The 20,708-nt window shown below is 41.6% G+C and overlaps 2 protein-coding genes across 4 annotated transcripts; one reads left to right on the forward strand and one right to left on the reverse strand.

The window, feature by feature from the left end:
• Positions 1-796: 796 nt before the first annotated feature.
• On the forward strand, positions 797-3,670 carry LOC115785182 (lipopolysaccharide-induced tumor necrosis factor-alpha factor homolog). Its single transcript, XM_030736675.1, has 5 exons — positions 797-938; positions 2,659-2,802; positions 2,874-2,960; positions 3,264-3,411; positions 3,562-3,670. Exons 1-5 carry the CDS (start codon positions 797-799, stop codon positions 3,668-3,670), a joined length of 630 nt encoding a protein of 209 aa, XP_030592535.1.
• Positions 3,671-4,021: 351 nt separating this feature from the next.
• mrtfbb (myocardin related transcription factor Bb) lies at positions 4,022-17,658 on the reverse strand. 3 transcript variants are annotated; one of them, XM_030736741.1, is made up of 14 exons: positions 17,486-17,658; positions 13,832-13,897; positions 11,123-11,178; positions 10,951-11,026; positions 10,606-10,767; positions 10,289-10,479; positions 9,831-9,977; positions 8,493-8,740; positions 8,092-8,224; positions 7,121-7,984; positions 6,455-6,571; positions 6,190-6,327; positions 6,059-6,119; positions 4,022-5,974 (listed from the first exon to the last, which is right to left on the reverse strand). In XM_030736741.1, exons 1-14 carry the CDS (start codon positions 17,568-17,570, stop codon positions 5,544-5,546), a joined length of 2,775 nt encoding a protein of 924 aa, XP_030592601.1. In that variant the 5' UTR covers positions 17,571-17,658; the 3' UTR covers positions 4,022-5,543. The 3 variants fall into 3 exon arrangements, with proteins under 3 accessions (XP_030592601.1, XP_030592600.1, XP_030592599.1); XM_030736740.1 differs by having other exon boundaries at positions 6,461-6,571; positions 17,471-17,658; XM_030736739.1 differs by having other exon boundaries at positions 17,471-17,658.
• Positions 17,659-20,708: the final 3,050 nt, after the last annotated feature.

A 20,708-nucleotide genomic window follows, 5' to 3' on the forward strand; every position in this document is an offset into this window, starting at 1 on the left:
GATAATAATAATAATGCCGTAGACTTATATAGCACTTTTCAAGGTACTCAAAAGACGCTTTACAATTCCATGCACTATTCATTCACACCGCAATCATACTTGGTAGTGGTAAGCTACTAATGTAGCCACAGCTGCCCTGGGGCAGTCTGACAGAAGTGTGGCTGCCAATTTGTGCCTAACAATACTAAGAATCAGCAGTAGGAAAAAAAAGTATTGGGAAATGCATGACACAGGATGATGGGGGCAGGGGGCAGGCAGCATTGATAATGTGCTTAAGTATTGATTACAAAACATGTATATCATTGCCGTTGAGTGCCATTAATCTTACTAATGGCACTTAAAAGGAGCAATTGGAGGTCTGAACAGATCGTGTAAGCAGTATAAGGCAATGACTGGCAAAAAAGTTCACTTATGGAGAAATACTAGATTGTGGTGGGGCAGAGGACTTTCACCAAGTTAATTTTAGAGCATAATAAAGCCTGCATGCAGACTCAGAACAGAGATCGGGGGAACTGCAGGGGGAGTTTTATATCTTTTTCTATTTTCTACCTGCTACAACTTAAAGACAAGATAAATGCATACGCTTTCTTATGCAATTATCCCATTAAGAATTTGGGGCATAGAAAAGGCTGCTCATCCACAACTCTGTAGATAGCAGTAATATATAAGTGACCTACATTAAGACTTTTTATGCAGCCTAACCAGCATAAACACACAGTAAATACATGTTCCAAAATATCTGGCATTGAAAATGATCATGCTTTATTTACCTTCTTATGTCTTTCCAGCAGTCGCCATGACTTCACCAGACAGTGACATCAAGGCGATAGCCAAAGAGATTAAATATAACTCGCTCAAAAAGGAACAACTTGAGGAGAGGAAAAAGATCCTGCTCGTATTTCAAGAGTTAAGGAATCGCGTTGATTCTGGACAAACAGGTGACGTGAAAGAGCATGAAAGCAACTCCTGTGAAAGCAATCTTCAGTCTTTTGCACAATAAATTAGAAAAAGTTGTCATACACACACGCGCGCACACACACACACACACACACACACACACACACACACACACACACACACACACACACACACACACACACACACACACACACACACACACACACACACACAGAGATTTACAGAAAGCGTGTAATAATTATTTAAACAAAATTAGGCAGGTGCAGAAGTTTGGGCACCCCTGTCATTTTATTGATTTGAATACCTTTAGGACCAATTACTGGAACACAAAATTTGTTTTGTAAGCTCATTGACCCTTGACCTACATACACAGGTGAATCCAATTATGAGAAAGGGTTAGGGTGGCCAATTGCGAGTGTTTCTCCTCTTTGCATCTTCTCTGAAGAGTAGCAACACGGGAGCCTCAAAACAACTCTCAAATGACCTGACGACAAAGATTGTTTAACATCATGGTTTAGGGGAAGGATCCAAAAAGCTCTCTCAGAGATTTCAGCTTTCAGTTTCCACTGTGAGGAACATAGTGAGGAAATGGAGGACCACAGGCACAGTTCTAGTTAAGGCCCGAAGTGGCAGGCCAAGAAAAATCTCAGAGAGGCAGAGACGAAGGATGGTGAGAACAGTCATAGTCAACCCACAGAGCAGCTCCAAAGATCTACAACATCATCTTGCTGCAGACGGTGTCACTGTGCATCGTTCAACTATGCAGCGCACTTTGCACAAGGAGAGGCTGTATGGGAAAGTAATGCAGAAGAAGCCTTTTCTGCACACACCCCACAAACAGAGTCAGTTGAGGTCTGCTAAAGCACATTTGGACAAGCCAGCTTCATTTTGGAATAAGGTGCTGTAGACTGATGAAACTAAAATTGAGTTATTTGGATAACAAGGGGCAGTATGCATGGCGGAAAAAAGAACATAGCATTCAAATACAAACACTTGCTACCCACAGTAAAATTTGGTGGTGTTTCCATCATGCTGTGGGGCTGTGTGGCCAGTGCAGGTACTGGGAATCTTGTTAAAGTTGAGTGTCACATGGATTCCAGTCAATATCAGCAGATTGTTGAGAACAATGTTCAAGAGTCAGTGACAAAGTTGAAGTTGCACCGGGGCTGGATACTTCAACAAGACCCAAAACACTGCTCAACATCTACTGAGGCATTCATGCAGAGGAACAAGTACAACGTTCTGGAACGGCCATCTCAGTCCTCAGACCTGAATATGATTGAAAATCTGTGGTGGGATTTAAAGCAGACTGTTCATGCTCAGAAACCATCAAACCTGACTGAACTGGAGATGTTTTGGAAAGAAGAATGGTCCAAAATACCTTCAACCAGAATCCAGACTCTCATTGGAAGCATTTAGAGGCTGTTATTTCTGCAAAAGGAGGATCTACTAAATATTGATGTCATTATTCTGTTGGGGTGCCCAAACTTATGCACCTGTCTAATTTTGTTTAAATAATTATTGCACACTTTCTGTAAATCCTATAAACTTCATTTCACTTCTCAAATATCACTGTGTTCGTCTGCTATTGATATATTTAACTGAAATTGCTGATCTGAACAACCAATGATTTATAAAGGAAAATCATGAAAATTATCGGGGTGCCCAAATTTTTTTATACTACTGTGTGTGTGTGTGTGTGTATATATAATATCCCTGTATGGCTACTGTTTTAATCAGAGGAAGCAGACTCTAATCGGAAGGAAATTGACAGCATTGATGAAAAACTGGAAGAACTGCATCAGAAACAGGCCGAACTCCAGAAAAGCTACGATAACATGCTCAACAGCATCAAAAAAGAAGCGGACAAAGAGCACAAGAAAGGTGAGTCCTGATTTGTTACAGCAAATCTACCACACATTAGACTTGTGACCACATTTGTTCTTCTTTGTTAGAGGTCCATTTCACCCCCGAAGAGAATGTACATCCTCCTTCTGGCTCCTCTAATGTCGTCTATGTTGAGCCTCCGCCTACCATCCCAGGTGAACCGCTTTTGAAATTTTGTTCTGGAGTAGCAAAACACAAGAGTGGAAAGCTCCTCATAAAACCCACACTTGTGGTGAGAACTGGCTTGGGTCCACATAAGGTCAGATGGTGTGGATCAAATACCACTTGATGCTACTGATTTGTGTACCTTCAAAACTTTTTTTGCTTTTTTGTGGAAACCTATTTAACAAGTTTCAGATGAGATAGATTGTTTTCTTTTTATTTCTATGAATGTTAAAAAAAAAACATTTTTGATGAGATTATTAGCTCCTAAAATTGTGCATCTCTTCCCTTCACAGCCCCTACAGTAATTCTGGACCTGAAAAAACTCCCAACAACTCCATGCAGGACGCAGTGCCCAGAGTGTCGGCAGTTTGTCACCACAGAAACCTATACCTCTGTCAGCAGTGTGACATGGCTAGTGTGCATCACGGCTGCTTTAATAGGGTATGAAACTCTCAAAGTTGACCATTGAAATATTTGCATAATCAGGCTTTGCTGAGTCTGCTTCTGTTTGTCTAACTCGTGCTACAGCTGCAGTCAAATAGCTTTCGAGCTAGTTGTCATTTTAGTTTCTTCCTGTTCCTTGTTTTGCAGCTGTGCAGCTGGTTGTTGCCTCATCCCCTTTTGCATCGATAAGTTCAAGTCCGTCACGCACAGATGTCCTAAGTGTCGAACGTCAATCCAAACCATTAAAAAGCTCTGAGACAAAAGCAGGTGAAAGCAGGGAAAGGCGGAGAAGAAACTGGATATCCACCGAATAGTGATGTAACATCACAGCTGCACAGCTCTCCTGCAGAGTTTATTTGTTAACAGGTTACACTGAATATCAGAGGGGTGATGTTTGAGATCTCAGACTTCAGCTGCTATTAATTTGACTTTAGAGAAGCCTGTCAGAAGAGACAGGTTATGTCTACCTTTATGTAAATGTGCAGTATATTGCATTTTTGGGCATATCTGTGTGATAAAATGTATATTTCTTTCAAACAAACAAACAAAAAACAAATATGTTCAGGTTTCTTTAAACAATAAAACTACAAAACTATGGATTTTCCTTGTAAATGTTTAATGACAAGCAGTAAAATTGCTAAAGCTCATAGCCAGATTCTAAAATCCCAAAGAATCTCTGTATTTACAAAAACAACTGTTAATATTTGTATAAAAAGCCAACATAAATACATTATGTGTAAAACGTACAAATGTAACATTTTCTATGTTGAGTTATACTAGTGTAGTAAAGACTAAACAGTTGTCTTTCCAGCACATAACCCCTTTTAAAGGGAAGACACTTGGATAGTCAAATGAGGCACTAAGGAGGAGAAAGGAAAAAGAGGAAAAAAAAAAAAGAAACATAATTTAAGCAGTTTTCATAACAACTCTGCAGCATTTCAGAAGGAGACCGTGAATCCTTAATAATTTAACAAAATTAAACATCATTACACATGTTGCACTGCCAGGATATAATAGTTTCTATCAGCCTTAGCAACAGAAACCAAAATACAGAACATCTTCCCTTTGTTTGTATGAAGCGGACTCAAATCAGATGTGGCCAGCAGATGTCACTGAAGTACAACCTGACTTTTAATGCTGATGGTTATTTGAGTATTGATGGACTGGATCATACTACTGTTATATTTATTTTTTTGGTAGTGTTTGCATGCTGTGTACTTAACAAATGACCAAAATAAAAAATTAAACATCTTCAGCCTTGAGGAATCAGTCCATTGCCCATCACCATCTCTCTCTCTTCCTCCATCTCTCTCCCTTTTTTAAAGTTCACATTTGTCTTGTGTGTTTTTGGAAATGGTGTACAGATGTACAGTGAGATAATTAACAGATTTGTCTTCACTCTTTGATCTGATTTGCAAAGTGCAAAAGTGGAAAGAAAGGAAAACTTGTTTTGTTTTATTTTATGTTTTTGGTAATAAATACTCAGCCTGGTTTAGTTAGAGCAGCTTTTCTAATTTAATCATATTCACACTCCCAGTTCAAATTAAACATCTGAGTTATACTTCACAGTTCACATACACACAAGGACTGTGCAGCGGTTGTGTGCTGGCAATCTGTTTTGATAGTGATAATCATTCCAAGACAGGGTGGAGTAAACTATACAACGGCCCGCAGCTACGGTTGCTGCTTGCCCTTTAGCGCTGTAGCCAGGATTTGGGACATTTACCTGCTTGTTCTGCTCACACCAGTCTGACTGCAAAGCTCTGCATTCACTGAGATCGGAGGACTAAGAGGAATCAGTAACATGAGAACAGACTGATAACAAATCAGCGGCTGGACTTGAGATGGAAATCTTAAAAGCTACTTCCACTTTAAGCTCAAACTGCCAGTATCACTCTAATTTTATCGGTCTCCCAATGCAACCGGAGGATTTCGAGACCTCAAAGGAAGCAATTCACCAACTTCTGAAGTGATGCTGCATGATTAGATTATTACAGAGCTGATTTATCGTCTGAAAAGCAGAACAGAGCTGCTAAAGCGTCCAAACAGCTCTTATTGTCTCATGGAAACAAAAGCAGTCTTCTCTCACAGTGTAAAAAAAAAAAAAAAAGAATCCATGTTGACAGCACTCAGTCCCAGTTCAAGTGCAGTTCATTAGAGTCCAGGAAGTCAGATGAGAAGACGCTTACTGGCACTGACACATCCAAAGGTTGACCCTCCTCTGTTGGCACAGAGAGAGTGAGATCAAGCCAATCCATGTTGTCCATGTTCAGAGCAGATGGGGGGTTGCTGTCATTAAAATCCACTTCCATGGTATCCCCAGGTGAATGCAGCTCCTCCATTAGCTTCAGTTTTTGTGGTTGAGTGTCAGGGAGGAGTGTGCCTTCCAGGAGGGTATCCAGCTGGCAGTCAGAGGTCATGCAGGCAGGAGGCTTGGCTACCTGGACTAAGGGTGGAGGGCGGGATAAAGCTGTGTTGATGGGAAGGGTGGTAACACTAGCTGTCACCACAAGAGGCTTATCCAAGCTGGGAGGATCCTGTGTAATGTAGGGGGAGATCTCTGGGGGGGAAAAGTGCAGAATATGATGAGATTTAGATTGTCATTAGGGCGTCAAAATTACCAAAGTACACCCAATGTTCTCACCACCACTCTCGAGCAACACGTCAAACAGGTCATCCATCTGCTGGCTAGCTGGAGTGGGACCCTGCAGAGAAATGAAACCGTTAAATGTCTGAATGAAACGATTTAGAAATATTTACGTATTAGATTCTTACCTGAGCAGCTGTTAACATGCTTCGTGTTTGTTTAACTGCATCCTCATAGCGGGGTGGGTCTTTGCACTTTGACACATGGTTTGTGAATTTTTGCTGCCGCAAGATCGAACTTTTTGGGGACTGGCTGGAACAGGGAGGCTGTTTAACAGGAATAAAACAACATCAGATACAAAAATGCAAAATAAGGATGTAAGTAAATGAGGGATGAACACTTCCATAGCATGAATTCTAAAGAAAACATGAGCAGAAGAAACTTAGGGATCACCTCCACCTTATTTGTTGGTCCTTTGGAAACAGGCTGGCCTGAGGAAGCTCCTGCAGTGCATCCACTCACTGGGAATGTATTGAGTAAGTTTTGTGTTGTGGTATCAATCCTCCATGTCTGCACAGAAAATTAGAGAGGTCAGCACAGAGGCATCAATCTTTCTCTCTGAGAGTTTGGTTAAAGCAGCGGTGCAGCTGCACGAGTATTGTGGAAACCCACGGGTTCTATTACTAATTCTGTCTTGATGTCAGGCTCGGAGCAGAGGAACGACAGTGAGCGGTGAGGGCACCACGGTCAGCTCTCACTCAGCACCTGCTCCAGTGACCCATGTTTCCACAGGCCTTCTTTTGATGTGCAGAGGCCCGTTATTACCATAGCATCAAGGAAGACGCATTGCTCATAGTAGCGCATAACTAACTGTTAAACGTGTTATGTGATTTATTAGGCAGTGCTGCTGAAAACAAAGCACAATATTCATGATGCTATCTTGTGTTTAAGCCGAACAAAACTGGATTTATGATTTCAGGCACACATACATACACATACGTACATTTCCAGTTTGTACAAGGAGAATAAACCTAAGCACAAAATCCCAGCTGGCAGTGATGATGAAGAGGGAGACAGATTGAGGCAGTCTGTAGAAGCAGTGTAGTTTTTTTTTCTTACCCTTGCCAGTGGCTGGGTTTGAGTGCCGCATTGCTGATGTATTGCTGCTGAGGCCTCTGTTTTCAGTGGCACCTGTCCAGAGGCCTGGATGAGGCCTGTGTGTAATGTGATGCCTTTGGTAGGGAGCTGGATAGTGGCTGCTGAGGCAGGAAGGGATGCGGGCAGGAGGATCTGAGCTCCGACCTGCAAAGGCTGACGGGATTCAGGCTGTTTGATGGTCTGGTGACCGAGGATGAATTGATTTGGACTGGTTATGTGGCTCTGATTTGTACACTCCTCCTGTTTGACCAACACTGGCAGGCCAGGAGAACTGCAGGACACTGTGCAGTTTGATGGAGTCCTGCGTTCCTCTTTGACCTTTATGGGAAGCAGAGGACTTAGTTGAGATGGCGAGTCTCCCTGCTGACTCCTTTTCTCTACCTCCAGTTGCATCTTCAGTTCCTCCACCAGCCTCTGCTCCTGCTCCAGCTTCCTCATTAGTTCCTCAATCTGACGCTCCTTTTCATGTAGACGTTTGTCCTTTTCAGAGTCCTGCTCGTGGGACTCAGTGGGACACTCCTCATGTGGTGCTCTCTGTGGGGAGCTCATGCAGGGAGCAGAATGGGTTGGAGTATCTGAAAGCAGTTTTGTCGGACTGTCGGCCATACAACTATCTTCTATGCCCAGTTTGGACACTTTGGAAGCAATAGGGGACACGGGCGGCGTTAACTTTGGATTTTCTGATTGTGAGACTGCTGCCTCGATGGGAGCAACATTCTGGATGTTAGAGTTCTCCTGATACATCCTTAGCCTCTCTATCAGCTCTGTCTTGGTCCCAGAAACAGGCAAAGATCTGCATTTTAGTTCCATTTTCAGCTCCGCAACCTGTAAAGATAACAGACTATAAAACAACTCAAAAACACTTAGGTTGTTCACTTCTGCAGCAGTCATGTGGTTGATACAATCAGGCTGTGCAAGCTGCAGTGTGTCACCTTCATCTCGTCCAGATTAGCTGGTAAATGATCCGGCTTGCGGTTCATGTGGTGGAGCTGCAAAGGAGCAGACGCAGCATTTCCACTCAAAGCAACACTGGAGCAGCTGGTTTGTACCTCAGTTGTTGGTCTGCTGTAAAAAGATGACAAGAAAAGGGAGTACAGATGAGAGAGGGGATTTTTTTTCATCCATTTTTCATAATGAGCACCTTCTGTGTAGGAAGCTGTGAGCAGGAAATGCAAAGTAATTGAGACACAAAGCAGCTGTCATTAAATGGTGGAGACAGTTATTACATTTTACATAACAAGGTGTGAACCTTTTATTGGGTTTGTTGAAATAATTGTAATAAGGATAAAAAAAAGTCCTGACTGTGATTAAGTGAAGCTTAATGGAGCCATACTTGAGCTTAGAGGCCTGGTAGTTGTATTGCTGCCGTTGCTGCTTCTGTTGGCTTAGGATCTGGAGCTGCAGGAACTGCTGCTGTTGCTGCAGGAGGCGGGCGTAAGCAGAGTCCATTGGCACTTCATTAAGCTCTTGCTTCTGATCTGGGGGAATATACTGATGGTACTTCAACTTTTTTACTCGTGGCTTGAGCTCTTTGCTCTTTTTGCCGCGGCTTTTTTCGGCAGGAGGCTTAGCCAAGCTTTGCTGCAGAGCACAACACAGAAAAGAGGTACATAAGACGGGAGAGGACCATCTGGAGGATATTCTATCCCCAAGACTGATCTCAGTCCAGTCAACTTTATCAGGGAATACAGTTTGCACTGCCAGTACCAACACTGCAAGTTTTGGAACTGATATTGTATTTTTATAGCTTTAACATTAACATTGCTCTGACACCCGATGAGAACAGCAGGATGAGGAAACGGGTAGCGGGAATGTGACACTTATTGTTTTACCACCTGCAATTACAGGATGTAGTACTCATGAAAATGGCTTGGCACAAGAGAGGCAGGTTTGAGCAATGAAATCAAACTGAGGCTGGCTTAAACAAGCACTCACCCTCCAGTTTGTCAGACTCACTCCCCTATCGTGTTCAAAGCGAGGGAGACTTTTGCTTATTCTCAGAGGATAACTGCATTATGATAAATGGACAAGTTATAGTTTCACTCCCATCCTTTGATTCACAACTTAGCCAGGATGAGGAGGGCCAGCATGTCATTTGACCCTAAATATAGACAAACTGTGGCTCAGACTTCACCCTCTGGATGGGTTAAATAACTTTAACCCCTGCTCTTTGACCTGTGTTAGTCTCCAGCTAAATGCTGACTTTTTTGTCTGTGCCAAAACTGATGTAACTTTCAGTATGAGAAAAAAACAGCCTCTGACATTGTGTCTCTCATCACATTTCCAAAGGAAGCAAACAAAATAAACAAAACACACAGATGGAGAAAATAAGTCAGGAAAACAGAGCCAGAGGCCAAAACTGTAACAGCGGCACATGAGCTACATGATGACAATGACAAATAACCATACAAATGGATACAAATAAAGAGATTGTGTTTTGGGGGGAATATAGATAGTTCTTTTCAATTTCTGATTGCCAAGATTTTGGAAACTATTTTTCAAAAGCCAAAAATCACAATTTTTTTATTTGATAGCATTATTAGTTAGGGTTACTTATCATAGATGATGAATTAGTACCTCAGATTAATAATAAAAATAAAACGTCACTAATCTAACTTGAGCTTTAAGAACACATTGAAATGACAAAACAAACAAACAAACAAAAACTCACCTTCACTAGAACTGACCCTGGTGTAACACAGGGGACAACAGTAGTGGCAGGTTGAGGCTGAGCTGCTTGTAGGTTGCTCTGTTGCTCACTGGTGGGTACAGGGCTGTTTAAATCAGATGCAGGCTGCGAGCTGGGTGGTGGGGAGCGCTAAGAAAAGTAAAAACAGAGAAATCACATGATATCCTCAGTAAGAGCAGCAAAGCTGCAACACCTGTTAACCATCATCCCATCCAAAAATGTGATCCAAAACAGGTTGATAAACACTTGAAAAATGAGCATGGATTATGATTAATACATTATATACAGTTAATATGCTGTATGTGCCAAATTAAGTAAAAAAGGATAAAATAATGTGGAAAGATATTTTCTAATATTCGATTATCAATGCTTCTTGTCAGGCTTTTTTTTTTTTTTTTGGTCTGCTGACACTGGCAGTGCATTGGCTGCAGGTGTTGTACCTGCATGTGAGTTTTAAAATTGGACAAGGTAAGAGCAGTCTCAGTCCCTTCAGACTCCCGCGGTGAAGCTGAGGTGGAGCTGGGAGAGTGTTGGCTTGCAGGAAGTTGTGGTGATAACGCATCGCTGCTGTCCTCAAAGCTGTACACGTCTGAGGTGTCAGGTGTCTTGGAGTGATCTGCCTTGCTACCACCTGCGGGGCCAGCGTCAAAAATAAGCAAGCACTGGTTATTACTTATTTCAAGGCTGAATAAAAATGATGGAAAGAGAGCAACTTTTTTAGAATAATATAATAATAATGATAATGATAAGTAGCTACCATTGTTAACCTCCTCAACATCAGTTTCCACAGGCAGGATGTTCTTCTCCACCAGTTCCATGGGTCCAGGCCTCTGGGCGATCTTCTCATTGAGATCATCAGCCAGTCTGGCCCGCTTCAGTTTCATCTGTGTGGCCTGCAGGGAGGGCTCTGCCTGAGTCTCTGATAAACACAAGGAGGATCTTCATCTGTGATTTGGCCAGCATTTGTCACTCTCTCAAACCGCTTTATCATAGTGACTCACAGCAGGCTGAGCCAGACCTCACAAAAGCCATTCGTATGGTTATAACTTTGTTAAACAAACAGGTAATCACCTCTTTTATCTCATCACTGACAGATAATTACCTTGTAGTATGTGCATACGGACCAGTTCAGAACGCCTAGGTCGGCTGCAGAGTTTGTGCTTCAAGAAGTTCCCAGTCTGTTTAAACACACACACACAGAAAGAGTTTTGTTTATACACTGGGTACACAATCATGACTGTCTGAAGGCTAAATGGTATTAGTTGCTGTCTTACTTTGGCTCTCTCCAGGCTGCGAATCTGCTCATGAAAGGCAGCAGGTGTTTTTAGGGCTGCAATAAGAGAAATCAATACATTTTATTGGTTAATATTAAGAAAAATATTCACACAAAAACACTGTTCCTTCAATTTAAGACTGACGTCTTCTTGCATTTTCTTTCCCCTTGTCTGCTTTTGATATTATAACAGAATGTTTATGTAGCAAGCCTCTTAGTGATAAGCGTGAACTCCACAACAGAAATGATGGTGTAACAACATAATTATAACACTGCAGGAATGCACAGTATTTCTACTACATATACTCTTTTTACTGGCCCTCATTAAAAAGCCTTTTAAAGTTATCAAGCAGTGTTCTCAAAAACACAAATGTGTACTGTACACTGACATACAGAGTTTGAAATTATGGACAACACATATTTCTTTTTGCCTAAAACACTACATACAGTATGAATACACAATATTACAATACACCATACACTTGAAAACAGTGCAAGTAGGCCTAAAGAAGAAAAGGATGGAGATGAAAAGTGTCGCTGTTGCATTGTTTTTCACAAAGCCTGTGATGAGCTTCATTTCAGCATTTTTATTGCACTTAAATTCCTGAATATAACAACCAACTTTTTCTCACTGCAGGGTGATCCATTTCGTGCCATTATTTATTATTTTTGTCTTTTTTGGTCTGCATTAGTGTGACCTTAATAAGCAGCAGCTCACGGGAGTCCAGCAGGAAGTGTCAGCTCTACCGACTCATACAAAGAGATTATTCTCTCCTAATCTTTGATCTCTCAGAATACACTCATCGTGCTTTAGGTGAGGTCTGGCTCACCGGCGAGTCACCTCTGCTATGACGAATATTGTTTGGTTTAAGGACACACTGCCTGGGGGGGCGCTCTAAAGAGTGTGTCAGAGGAGCAAAGCAAACATTCCTGCTCATGACCAAAACCCTCACTGCATACCAATCATAAGCTTCTAAGTGTAGGAGCAGCAGATTATTGTAGAGGAGAATGGCCTGGGAGGCTTGTGTGCAGGCTATGCTCGGCCAGCCCGCAGAGTGGGGGGCGACTGACCTCCACTGAAGGCCCAGCCGCTGACTCATGAGGCTGTGTGGAGCCAGAGAGGAGCTGAAAACCTGACCACGGGCGGCTTCTCAGGACAGAAGCGGATAAAGAGGAAGAGGTTCATCTTTTTCTCTGTCTTTCCAGTTATCAGCGGGATTCTGTCACAGTTTCAGCTCATCTTTTATTGACTGTGTTCCTGAACAAAATGTTCACCAGAGGGAGGTAAAACAGGGATTGAGTCTGCTCCACTTTATCACATTACCACACATTTACCACATTAAAGGATGGATGTGGATAGTATTTAAGAGGAGCAAGTCCTTTCAGGTTTGACAACAGTGTGTTATTTATCTGTTACATATTTCAACCATTTTTCACTATGTTTTTGAGTACAGTGAAGCAATTTCAGCCTCTGACATAAAGCAGTCTGATGTATCGCCTTAAGTCAAACCTCTTGACTATTCTTGGACTCTAGTAGAATAGCTTTGCATCATTCACAGGTCAAAATAATCCTTATTTATCCTATACTGGACTTTGCTACAGCCCCTCAGTTTATCCACTGTTTGAAACAAGTCATTTTATCTCCCCTCTCTTCAAGGCCTCCTCCCCTCATGCCAACTGTTTTCAGACTGGCTGACCCCAACAAACTGAATGTTTGAGCAGTAGGTGGGTGGAACTTCTCTACTCACACCTGTGTGCCATTCCAGCGATATCCCATCTCGTTGACATCATACAGAGCAAAGATTAGAAATAAACTGTGTGAAAAGTAGTGTTTAGAGCAGTCTGAAGTCTGAGCATTTGGCTCACATGGATTACTTGTATTATTATTTCAAACTAAGGGGTCCTGTTTAAATCCATCCATCTCTCCATACAGTCTCTTCAACTTATTCAATGGTTGCTGAGGCTGCAGGATAAGCAGTGAATTGCAGACATCCTTCTCTGCACAAATGCTTTCTAGGACACCTTGGGGAGGAACTCCCAGGTATGTTCTCCAGAACATTCTAGACTTACGCCTGGGTCTCCTTCCAGATGTGCATGCCCAGAAAATCTCTACAGTATCCTGATTAGAAGCCCACCCTCACCCCCTCCCTCAGCTGACTCCTTTTGAGGCAAACAAGAGTTGGCTGTTCTCTGGCGCTAAAGCTGGAATTCATTTATCAAATTATTTAATAAAATAAAAGTACATGAATTTTTTTTTTTTTAAGTATTTTTTAGTGTTTTTAGTGTTCCTCTATGTTCACCAGCTGTTTGCTAATGGGGCCTGTCTGCTGTTTTGTGCTGGGGAAGTAATTGCTATGAGAGGGTTTAGAGTAAAGCAAAGATGTAAGGTCAACGTGGTGCAAATGTTAACAACTGTTATTAACTGTTTGGCAGTTTAATGTCTAACAGTGCATCATATTTTATTTTGTATAAACATACAGATGTTAAAGTGGGGAGAATAAAAGAATATTTTTGTTAACCCTAAATGTTTTATAAATACACTAAAATAAAAGCCATGAAAATGTGTGAGGCATTAGCAATATAGACCAGATTTTATCTCAAGTTTACTGCTGTTTATAGATGAAAAAAAAAAAAAAGGCTCCTTGGATTTTGGACATATTGGTGATGTTCTTTCTTGTCTTGTAGTTGAAGCTGTGGTAAAAATACTCACGCGGCATAATACCTTGCTCCACAAGTTGCTCTCGAGTTCTGCGCTGCTGCAGACAGAGCTGCAGGACTACAAGAAAGCAGAGACACAGAGGTCAGAGTTAAACTTTTACCATTCAGAACCAACTTCACTGAGTCACCTAAAAACAATCCATTTTGGCTTTGAACTGTGAAACCTGCAAGACTTCAAATAAAACAAGGCACTTATTATTTCTCAATCAATACACTGCCCAAAAGGCTCAACTGTAAACCCCGTTCGCCACCACAGACATTCTGTACTCTTCCTGTATGGTTTTAGCTCAGGGGTTGTGAGGAGTACCACAGATTTTACAACACGCAAACAGCGCGATTGGCTGAGAGCCTTCCCAATGAGAGGCAATATCTGTGTGGGTTGTAAATGCACTGAGGAAATAAAGTAACTACAGAGAAGAATACAAACAGATAAAAGGGGGGATTAATGTCAGGCCTGCAGTCACAACAATGAGCAGAACATGAGCTGGCCATGACACCACAGAGAGCCAAGCAAGTTGTGCCTGTTTAATAAATTGTTTTTAAAAAGTAATCTTGCTTTGGATGGATAAGCAGAGACCAGTTCTGTTACTGTGGAACATCAAAGACACGACTATCTTCCAACAGAAATTGTTGAGTCTTGCATGCGAGCCCTACACATAGCACTTGGATGATCTTTGGTTTTATTTTCCCAAAAATATAAACTGTAGTAAAATGTTGTTTAAACATTTATAAACATGTGAGCGTGGACATGTTATTTCGGTAGAATACCACAGCTCAGTGCAGACAAAAAAAAAAAAAAAGTTTGAAGAGAAAGCGATGGGTGATGGTGAGGAATGAGGTGGCGGTGTGAGGTACGTGAGGCCTTTTTTGTCACCCTTGTAGCAAAGTGAAGTCAACTTAGCTAGAGCTACTCAGGGGCACTGGGGGAAACAGCTCCCACTCACACACAAACACACACAAATACAAGGCAGACCTGCTCAACTCTCCTGGGAAAGGCGCTGCGTCTGAACGGGCCTCTGTGACTCACTCTAGCAAAAATAAACTGGGCAGCTGTGAGAACAAGGCCTGGGAACCATGAAATTTGGGGGTAGTTAAGGGGGTGGGATCTGCAGTCATATGCAGAGATGAGGGGATGTTCGTGGGCCTCTACTAGTGGGCAAGGGAACGTGGAGTGACAAGAGCTGAGGCAAAGGGTTTGCAAGGCCGAGTTCACTCTCATAGCAGCCCATCAACTGTGGGATAGAGAACAAAGTGTGCCTGCTCTGCCTGCTGTGTTTTCTATTACAAACCCAGGCCCGGGGGGGGGGGGGTCATAGTCAGCCAGAGACAGATCATAAGAAAGAAAATGCCACTGGGGTGCCACAAGCAAGAAAAGAATAAATACTACATGTCAATAATATCAAAAGCTGCCTTCCAGCTCTGGCAAAGAATGCAGTTTTCAATTTGAGCATCAGTATGGGGGGTACAACTCATGCCCAGGTCCTCCTCATCACTTTATGTCATCTTGTGTTGAACCTGAACCCTGGCTAACCTTCTCCATGATGCAAACTGGCTCCGCTCTCCTGCTCACCAGCAAAGCGTAAACAGAGGTTGTGGAGAAACACAGAGAGGGGGCTCGGCGCAAATCCTTGTCTACTGATGTAATCTCTAATCTCAGACCCATGTTGTTCTCAGCAAATCATCCCTGGAGGTCTCCCATCAGACCTCTGAAACAGAACAAATAAAAACTGGTGTGGCTGAATTTAGTTTAGAAACAGACTGATACTGGGTTATGTTGATTTTGCAGTTATAAATACAAAATTCTCCAAACACTTTAGTCCCATTTAAAAAAAAGGCATTTACAATCAGTGATGGTTTACACCCTGAATATACAGATAAAACTGATTTTATCAAAAGTGTCGTTTAGATGTTCTTCTACTGTCTTCATGTAGGGCCGATAAACTTACAGGCTGACTTCAACCATCAGAAAAAAGAAATTACTACATGCAAACGTCTGGACAACATAAACAATATTGCACATGTAGAGCAGGGAACTCATGACACGGCTTTGTCTCTGAAAGTGAAATGATAGTGTTGCGTAATAACTGAGAACGTAAGGAAGGGAAAGTGCTGCTGTTTAATTAGGAATGCTTGACTTCATGTGTTTTAAAGTAAAAGCAGCCAGATTCAAATTGATATGAAACCTTAAAAACACTGCTTCCTTATGTGGAAGTGAAGAGCATTTTTAGACCCTATACCACATTTGAAAGGGTTCTAGTTTTGAAAAGTTATTAAAAAAGGTTTTGAAGGTTTTACACAGTGGCTGTAAAGAAAGCAGGAAAGCAGTTCTTCGAGATGTATTTATATATTTATTATTTTATAAAGGGGAAATGTGATGTGAAGCAGAAGCTACAGTAAGTTTTAGAAAGCTGTGCAGATCTATGGACATATCCTGAAACCCAAAGATGATCACCAGACAAAACAGCAGCTGAACTCATTTTCAACTAGAAGGGCACTTAGCGTGCATATCTCGCCCACCCAAAATTTTACATGTGCCGATACTACGCTACCAAAATGTAATCAATAGTTCTTTGTATCACCCCCAACAAGTCCAGAAACTTTCATCAAAATCAGTTCATAATTTTCGGATGTATCCGGCTAACAGACAGACCAACGCGACCAAAACCATAACCCCCCGCCACCTATCGGTGGGTGATGTAATGACAGTTTAAACAGCTTTCACCTAACACCAAAACACCAAACTTCAAGTTCCTCTTCATTAGCTTGCTGTATTTACTTAGTAAAGGAGCTGCATGCAAAACAAAACAGATGCTGGCTAAATGCCAAACCTGCATTTGTTTTGTTGGGATTTGGTCAGCTAGCTCTGTGTTGGCAGAGTGATCTGAGTCTGTTTAGAAAGAGGTTTACTTAGTCAGGTAGTGAATATTTTCTATTTCGTTTTTTAAAATTTTTTTTAAATAGGATGGAATTGTTCTAGTCTAATACACTGTTTTCGTTTGAGTGTGATTATCTTCTCACAATATTAAAACATTGCATGCAAACCATGTGCCTTAGATGCCCTATAAACTTTGGGTATTGGCAAAGTTTTTATTTTTTTTTTCCTCACAGTCCCAAACCCATAGCCTATAAATCAGTAACAAGACAGGTATATTGTGTTTTATTGCCTGAGTCCATGGCTCAAAGGAATTTTCTGCTGATGAATGCAAACCAGGAAGATAAAAACATGCAAATAATGATGAGAATCTTGATTAGCAGCATATCCAACTATTGCACTTTGTTTAAAATTAGTTCATTGTGTATGCACGTGACAAGAATGAAGTCATGCTTATATGATGCATTAAATTATAGCAGTGTTCCAACAGAGTGCCGATATGAACATAGGCAATTTAAAGTGACAGATAATTAGTTTTAATTTAGCAAATTAATCAGAAATCAATAGAAATGATTGTCGAAATGAATCAGGATGATGAGCTTTACAGTCATTTCCTGTTATGGCTGCATGTACATCACACACACACACACACCCCCCACCCCCCGCAGCAGTGGAAGAGGGTGGGTTGACAAAAGTTTTAAATTACAACAATAAAACAAAGACATGCTTGCAGGTTAGAAGAAAAAAAAGAAGCAGCACCTGATTTGAATTTACCCCTGCAGATGGAAGGGGTCTCCACGTCAAGGCATGCCATAGGGGAAAGTGATGGTTTGCTTGGTGGCCAGGTCTGGAGTCCCATGTGGTGATGAGGCCAGTAGTAGAGAACAAGGGAGGCAGGGAGAGGGAGAAAAGAGCCAGCGCTGAGAGAACGACAGCTGGCTCGCTCTCTCTCCGTCTCTCTGCTGGCCTCAGTGGAGAAAGCGTGCGTAAGTATGTGTGAGCGCTCAGTCAACGTCAGGAGGAGGGAACACAGTGCTGCTGGTGTTAACCCTCACTAGGTCACTCTGTGTCACAGAGGACTCAAATTGCAACCCAAACACCAGAGGGAACAACTTTTAAACGTGGTAATAATCAATATTGCTTATGCTGAGGAAACTCACTTGGATGGGGGGGGGGGGGGGGGGGGGGGGGGGGGGGGGGGGCAAAACTCACTTGGAGGGGGGCCAAAACATTTACTGGCAACCAGCACAACGTTGATCAAAACAGGAATTTTGAGTTGGCACATCCTTATGAGAAACAGCAGGAGTGTTTGTGTGTGTGTCTGTGTGTGTGAAGGAATTTTTTTGCTGCACTGAGTAACAATGACAAGAACACATAGTGTGTCCTTTGGGATGTGAAAGCTTGTATGAGTATATTTTTAAACGAGTGATGATTCCTTGATGTTTTCTTTGAAAAAAAAAATCCACAAATTTGCAGTGCTAGTTTCCTAAATTTCCGGCAACTCTAACTCGAGTGAGATGATTTATTCAAAAATGTGATACATCAAACTAAAGGAAGTAATGTATTAAAAAAAAAAAAAATTAAAAGAGGGGACAAAGAAGAGCATAAATGCTGTGGCTCATCCAAAAACATCTTCACTTGTGGTCAGATGCCTTCCATAGCCAAAAACACACCAACAGGAAATGAGATAGAAGGGAATTAGACTAATTGTGGGAAGTTACGTGTGTCTCAGTGGATCCAGGAAGGCTTGGTGAGATCCCAGAGGAGCTCATGTCAAGGTGAAGCTGCAGAGACACGGTGCTCTGGCTGTGCTGCGCTCAAGTGATGTGTCTGAAGAGGCCACTGTATGCTGGGGAGGAGTGGACCAAAGTGCTCTGGATTAATAATGTCACTTGTGGGATCAAGAAAATATGCATGTCAAACAGCGTGGGACGGGGACAAATAGAGCTGATAAACAGAACTGGTAGAGGGCAGGCACAGCATTTTATGACAGCCCACTATGGGGATTAAATACAACAATACAACAAAACAACAAGACGACAAAAAATATGGGAGAGTAGCTGGAGGAGCTTTTTAGGAATGTGGATAAACATCTTCCTGAATGTCATGTTGTCCACAAAGAGTTCACATTTCGTAAGTCTGCTGGCCACAGAAACAAAACAAAAGCTTTTAGGAATGCGTTGCACACCTGTTTTGGACCACAGTGGATATCTAGCTGTGGGCTCTCTAAATTTCTCTCAAAATTTCCATATCTTTGTTATCCTGGTAATGCAGAGCAGGAACTCAGTTGAGCACTCACACTGAAACGGCGAGGTTAGCCTGTCTAAAACTTCAATTTTAATCACTTTACAAAAAGGCTGAGGTGAAGGAGATTCATCCATCTGCTACTGTCCACTCCAGAAGGTCTTCCCTGCTACGTTTTCATTTGCACCCTTAACCCCTAGAATACTAAATGAAAACAATTTAGCTAAGAGCTCCCATCTAAAATGCAAGTTCTTAGTTGTTAGATTTTTTTCTTCTAAGGGAATGCTGATTTCAAAGTCCTTAAATGTTGCTAAGAACGTAAAAGTCTAATCTCTCTAGTCTAGACAGTCGATGCTTTCCATTTACATGAAAAAATTATATATTTTTTTGAGTTGATTTCCAGTTAGGAGTATTTTTTGCGCACCAAAAATTTCACTATTGGCCGTTATCAACAATCGTTTTAGCCCGATGGTTATTACACTCATTACATCATTACATCCATCTGTTTCCCATTGGCCAGATGGTTTCACTTCCTAATAATTCATTTAGAATTGAGTGAATGAGTTTGCAGTTGTAGCCATTAAGTCACTTTGATTCATGATGCAGGCTTGTGCTGAGGAGACAATCAACTCTATTATTAATTTCAAGGTACCTTCAGTCTCTCTACGTAGTTGTGTTGCAGTTCTTGTTGGGTTCATGTTATTATAAATAAAGGAAGAGGAGTGAACATGAAATTAAGAGAACTGACTCATTCTTTGGACCATTTTGGATGCTCTCATCATGCATTTAATGTGAAACATAACCCTGTAATCAATGTCAGAAAGTTATTGTCATTATTAGCGAGACCCAGGAGACTCATGTAACTATTTTTTTCCTGCTTCATCTTCTGTCAAAGCGCTATTGCCTCACAGTGAGAAGGTCCTGGGTTTGAGTCTTCTGGTCTCTGGGTCTTTCTGTGTGGAGTTTGCATGCTCTCTCCATGCCGGCATCAGTTTCCACCAGCTTCCTCCAATGTTCAGTCCAGTAGACATGCATGGTAGGTCAAATTGGCGATTCTAAATTGGTCATATGTGTGAATGCAAAGACGATAAAGTACTTCACATAAATAGTATATGAATATGTGAAAAGGCATAAAGCATTTTAAGTGGCCAGTAAGACGGGAAAAGCATTGTATAAATGTCAGTCCACTTCATTCCCTAACAAATCTATGTTCCCAAGAAAAACTCTGATTTCAGAAGCTACTTAAGCTACGATTATGCGCTGGCTTCCAAAGGCAATTCTGATCTAACTTCATTTTTCATTCCACAAACAAATCATTGAAGAGTTTGTTTTTCCAGAGTGGCCTTGCTCTTAAATGGTCACTGCAATGTGTGTTAGTGACCTCTGATGCCATTCTTGTGAGTTCAAGTGATGGGAGAGTATGCTGAAGAAAACACATGAATATTGTTTATCCACACACACACCACACACACACACACTCAAGATACAGTATAATCTGTTATGTGTTATGTGATATTTTAGACTTTGTTTTCTAGTGCAGATGAGTAATTTCGGTGGCACAGAACCACAATTTTATTGCACTGTTTTATTCCGGGCCTCCCCCTCTAGCTGTGAAGCTCTGTAATAAGAAGCTGCTTATTCCTCAAGGGTGGACGATGCCATCCTATTTTTCTCCCCCGTTACCGCAATGCAATGATTTTTCTATGACGGCTGTGTTACATGAGATCTGCCCAAGATGCTCCTACAATGAAAA

Source organism: Archocentrus centrarchus, chromosome 8 (genome assembly GCF_007364275.1).
Source record: "Archocentrus centrarchus isolate MPI-CPG fArcCen1 chromosome 8, fArcCen1, whole genome shotgun sequence".
In the NCBI taxonomy this organism is placed as follows: Eukaryota; Metazoa; Chordata; class Actinopteri; order Cichliformes; family Cichlidae; genus Archocentrus; species Archocentrus centrarchus.

What these genes read in the sequence shown, in the direction of transcription:
- LOC115785182 (XM_030736675.1), top strand. Translation starts at nt 797, where the DNA reads ATGACTTCACCAGACAGTGACATCAAGGCGATAGCCAAAGAGATTAAA. An exon ending in GGACAAAGAGCACAAGAAAG is followed by an intron (nt 2,803 to 2,873) that starts GTGAGTCCTGAT and finishes CTTCTTTGTTAG; the next exon opens with AGGTCCATTTCACCCCCGAA. An exon ending in GCCTCCGCCTACCATCCCAG is followed by an intron (nt 2,961 to 3,263) that starts GTGAACCGCTTT and finishes TTCCCTTCACAG; the next exon opens with CCCCTACAGTAATTCTGGAC.
- mrtfbb (XM_030736739.1), bottom strand. Translation starts at nt 17,570, where the DNA reads ATGGGACTCCAGACCTGGCCACCAAGCAAACCATCACTTTCCCCTATG. An exon ending in AAACCCAGCCACTGGCAAGG is followed by an intron (nt 6,572 to 7,120) that starts GTAAGAAAAAAA and finishes TTTTCTGTGCAG; the next exon opens with ACATGGAGGATTGATACCAC. An exon ending in CGTGTTGCTCGAGAGTGGTG is followed by an intron (nt 5,975 to 6,058) that starts GTGAGAACATTG and finishes TTTCCCCCCCAG; the next exon opens with AGATCTCCCCCTACATTACA.